Source organism: Colias croceus, chromosome 8 (genome assembly GCF_905220415.1).
Source record: "Colias croceus chromosome 8, ilColCroc2.1".
Lineage (NCBI taxonomy): Eukaryota > Metazoa > Arthropoda > Insecta > Lepidoptera > Pieridae > Colias > Colias croceus.
Genome location: NC_059544.1, coordinates 9,911,067 through 9,915,522, shown reverse-complemented (window position 1 = coordinate 9,915,522; position 4,456 = coordinate 9,911,067). Strand labels below are relative to the sequence as shown.

Here is a 4,456-nt window from a genome sequence, read left to right as displayed (position 1 = left end):
CCTCTTGGCCTCTTATTATTGGAGGTAGATTGTTCAAATAAACCATGTTTTTTTTTTTCATTCCATAACACCTTTTAATCACAATATTATGATACTGATAATATTGAAAATACCTCTTGTGTGGTACCTGGTGATAGATGAACGGACAGACAGCTAAGTCTCAGTAATAGTGCCCCGTTTTATAATTTTGATAAGAAACACTCAAAATGAGAATAGTTGGGAAGGTGGTTGGGGCACCCAAATTAAACATTTCATTGAAATATAAACAATATATTTTACTACTATTTAGCTAGTAAAGCTATCACAGCATAACACTTCAAACATAATTTAATAGAATTTATTTTTAATAACAATTTAAACTAACGCAAAATCTAAAAAAAAAAAAAATTTTTAAGTATGTAGTTACTTGCAAAAAAAATAAACTACTCAACATGACTTTGTGATAATTTTTTAAAATCATGTGTTGTAAAATCAATTTGCTGAACATAAACTTTATTTTATAAAATATTCAAAAAATACTTCCAAACTCACCTTTTATAGACTTGATTCCTTTTCAAATACCATATTCCAATGGCAAATTTAAATTCAATAATGGCATTATAAGTCCTAGAAATGTTACAATTATATTCTTAGATTCCTTAAAATTAGCTAATAGTGTCTGCGTATGGCATGGATGCATGATGAAATATGGCTGATGTAATACAGGATGCTCTTGTTGTGTCACTACTGAGTAAAAGTCTTCTTTTTTTATCCTGAAATGAACAGCCTATTATGTTATCAATATCTCTATAGGTACATAAAATGAATCCATATTTCCCTTGGATTCATTTTATGTACCTATAGATATCGCGGACCTTGAGAGCGGGGACCGAATCCAGAAATTCCGTAACGAAAAAACCTCACGCTCCCCACTCCGACGGGCACGGAGGTGTGGCTTGAAGGCATGCTATAGCTTAGTCCCCGCCGCGGCAGTCCCCGAGTGCCACACATCTTTTTTTTATAATATTCCTTGACTTACAAAGATGGTTCTTATGGAAAGAAACATAAACATGTACAACAGGTGAAGCCAGGGCGGACCACTAGTCTATATATAAAAGTAAATGATGTTAGTTACTTATAAATCAAGAATGGCAGATAGTTGAATACAATGTTTTGGAATTGGCTATAATATAATTAAAGATACAGTTAGCTTGTTGAATTTTGTTAAAAGTTTATATTATCTACCCTCATAAAAGTTAAAATAAAAAATATGTAGCATTTGTTCGTTTTTAGTGCATGGATAAATTACTAGAATAAGTTTGAGTTTGCATCTTTCATATGTACATAATATAATTTCTTGCAATTGAAATTTAATTCTTGTGAAAAGATGAATTGAAAAGTTACCCATTCAAAGCATATTATATAAATGAATGAAAGAATGGAATAATTATGATGGTTGAGATATTATTTTATCATAGATTCTAGCTTGTTTTCTTGTGATTTTTGTTACTTTTATTTTGAGCCACTAGAATCACTTGATGAGTTACGAAATAATTTGCAAAATTAACTAATATTAAGATACTCACTCCATAAAGGACATTTGTCTAATATCCTCTAAAGTTAAGAAACGTCCTGATTCATCCCAAATATTAAAACTAAATGATGGTACACCATAACTTAAATTATAAAAAATTACAAACTCTGCTTTTAAAAGTGGAAGGTTTCTGTTATTATTTTGAATAAATGTTTCCTTTTTCAAATAACTCTTATAAACTTCGATATTTTCGTGCAGTTTCCATTTATCCTTTATTTTCTCTGATATTTTCATAAAATTTTTCGCTGCTATTACAAACTTTTCTGGAGTTATCAGTTGTTCATCCATTTTTAGTTTCTACTTTAGTGGCTAGTGCTTTAGTCTAAACCTAAACCACAGCCTAAACTCTAAAATTAATTAGGTACGTGTAAATTCCTTTGTTTATTCATAAATCATAATTCGAAATTTAAAAATATGTAAACATTTTTGTGATTGTCATAATGACATCTATCATAGAGTATTATAAAGTTATAAATATCTATCATAGAGTATAAACTGGTAAAATCAGGTAAAATCAATGACTAGGGAATGGTAAAATGGATAAATAGAATCCTATAGAAAATATGTTATGGAATTATCGATATAATAATTATTATAGTGTTCTAACTTTAACGGTTCTAAATTTGGTTCTAAACTTCTAACTTTTATGATGGATTTGCCCACAGATTTACTGGTACAAATTATAGATGTTTTAATCACAATAATAAGTGGCTAATATATGCTACCCAAAGATTCTACCCATCGATTGGGTGTGCAAATATTAAAAAATAAAGTTAATAATCTAATTATATAAATGTGCACACAATTCAATTTTCACATTACATTAACACGTACATTGTACTTTGCTCAGATACTTTGTACCCTAGGCATAGGCACGCTTGACGGCGGGGGTATAAGGCCTGGCTGTTAACCTCCGTCGTTCAGGGTGATAGACGGCCACCGTTGGGTTTTAGTGGGTATGGCTTCGCAGCGAGTCCCTCATACCCCCTTGGACAGTAAAACTGCCGAGGGGGATGCGTAAAAGCATTTCCCAACGTTAAAAAAAAGGCATAGGCATTAGGCACGCTTTTGGCATTATACTCAACAACGTTTCAAACCGTTTCAAACGTTTTCAGTAGACGTATATTGTGATGACAATCTAATTATTTAATATTATTATAATATGAGCTTTTTATGATTTTTGAAGTGAAACTTCTTTATCGGGGTTGGAAAAAATTCAGTGTAACATTTTTTCGTTACACGTGACCTTTTTCCGTTACGCGCCATCTTTTTCTTATCCCTACCACGCCCGATTCGACGTATTTTTAAGTAAAGTTGCTTAAAAGTAGTAAATTATTTTTTTTAAATAAGATCATAAAGAAGTTTCACTTCTTACGTGTACTAGGACAAGCACACATTTTTTTAAGTCAATAATACAATAACAAGAAACTTTACGGGATAAAGCTGGGAATTTGAATTTTCAAGTTTTTTTTTATCAGCTCCGCTAGGGTCCGCTAGAAATCAGTGAACTTAGAGCGTTTTCACATCATCCGGTCCGATATCAGTATCGGATGTCGATCCGATATCGGGGGTAAGTAAAATGTATGATCTTTCACATTGTCCGGTCCAATATCGGATAACAGCAAAAAAGTACTAGTTTGTGTATTTTCAGTCATAAAGGGCGTTATATGTTAAAAAAAAGCTCCTTTACCATAGGCATTAAAAATACGATGTATATTGTATACGGCAGCTATTTTAATACCGTATTAGAATATATAGAATTTGGCTTAACTGGAGTAAATAAAAATATATTGCGTTCTTAAATTCAACCGTATCTTCAAGTTTATTAGTGTCTATCATCTTTATTTACTCATTCTGCCTCGCTCCTCCTCCTACTCGGGTGTTGTGGTGTTTATTGTATTTTTGTCATTGAGTCACAGATTGAGTGCTCTAAATAATATGCAGTACCTAATTAATAATATCAAATCTTTTTTATATTTTACTTTTCCGTACTTATTTTTACCGTCTACGATCTATCAGTTGAATTTTTTTTAATCATACCTTTTTAATAAAAAAAGACGTGTGGCACTTGGGGACTGCCGCGGTAAAGCTATTGCATGCTATGCCTTCAAGCCACACCTCCGCCCGTCGGAGTGGGGAGCGTGAGGTTTTTTGGTTACGGAATTTCTCGATTCGGTCCCCGCGCTCAAGGCCCGCGATAGAAGCTATGCAATAGCTTAAAAAATATATGCAATATGGCAATTATTTTGTTTAGTTTTCTCCTTGTTTTCTCTAAAGATTACTGGCAATAATCATGATGATATCGGAACGATTTTATCATTATACATCCTAACTAATACTTAATCTGTGTATACATCCTTCCTCTATGGATTTTATCGGATAATGTGAAAGAGCAAATTGTGTCCGCTAACGGCCGCGGCCGCGGCGTCTGAAACCGATATCGGCGTCTGATACAGTTATCGGATCTGATAATGTGAAAACGCTCTAAATTGTCATTAAATAAAAAAAAAGATTGTGGGTGCCTTTGGTGCCGTAATGGAAATAAATAATAACGTTCGTAAATCGTAATATATTTAGTTCCGTGGATTTATTGTACGTCAATGTGTCAACTGTCAAAAAGGAGTTTAGGGTTACCATTTTCTAAATTTTCCCTAAACTTGAGATTCTTAAATTTGTTATTTGGAAAAACAATTTGCAAATAACAATAATTATTTGTATACTAATTTATACGAATATTTTAGAAGTTAAAATTTAAAATCCAAAAAAAGCTCAGGTTAATTCTATATAATGTGAATAAAAATAATGTGAAGAAGACTAATAAATAATAATTATTGTAATAATAGCCATTTCTCTATAATTCAATGCTACCTATTAAGTATTAAT

General features: G+C 31.9%; 1 protein-coding gene across 2 annotated transcripts; it reads right to left on the bottom strand.

Annotated features, from left to right (window-relative positions):
- Positions 1 to 59: 59 nt before the first annotated feature.
- Positions 60 to 1,995, bottom strand: LOC123693772 (ubiquitin-like-conjugating enzyme ATG10). Of its 2 annotated transcripts, XM_045638985.1 has the most exons (3): positions 1,566 to 1,995; positions 532 to 752; positions 60 to 127 (listed from the first exon to the last, which is right to left on the bottom strand). In XM_045638985.1, the coding sequence occupies exons 1-2, from the start codon at positions 1,859 to 1,861 to the stop codon at positions 554 to 556; spliced, it is 495 nt and encodes a 164-aa protein (XP_045494941.1). In that variant the 5' UTR covers positions 1,862 to 1,995; the 3' UTR covers positions 60 to 127; positions 532 to 553. The 2 variants fall into 2 exon arrangements, with proteins under 2 accessions (XP_045494941.1, XP_045494940.1); XM_045638984.1 differs by having other exon boundaries at positions 60 to 752.
- Positions 1,996 to 4,456: the final 2,461 nt, after the last annotated feature.

What these genes read in the sequence shown, in the direction of transcription:
- LOC123693772 (XM_045638984.1), bottom strand. Translation starts at nt 1,861, where the DNA reads ATGGATGAACAACTGATAACTCCAGAAAAGTTTGTAATAGCAGCGAAA. An exon ending in AGACAAATGTCCTTTATGGA is followed by an intron (nt 753 to 1,565) that starts GTGAGTATCTTA and finishes TGTTCATTTCAG; the next exon opens with GATAAAAAAAGAAGACTTTT.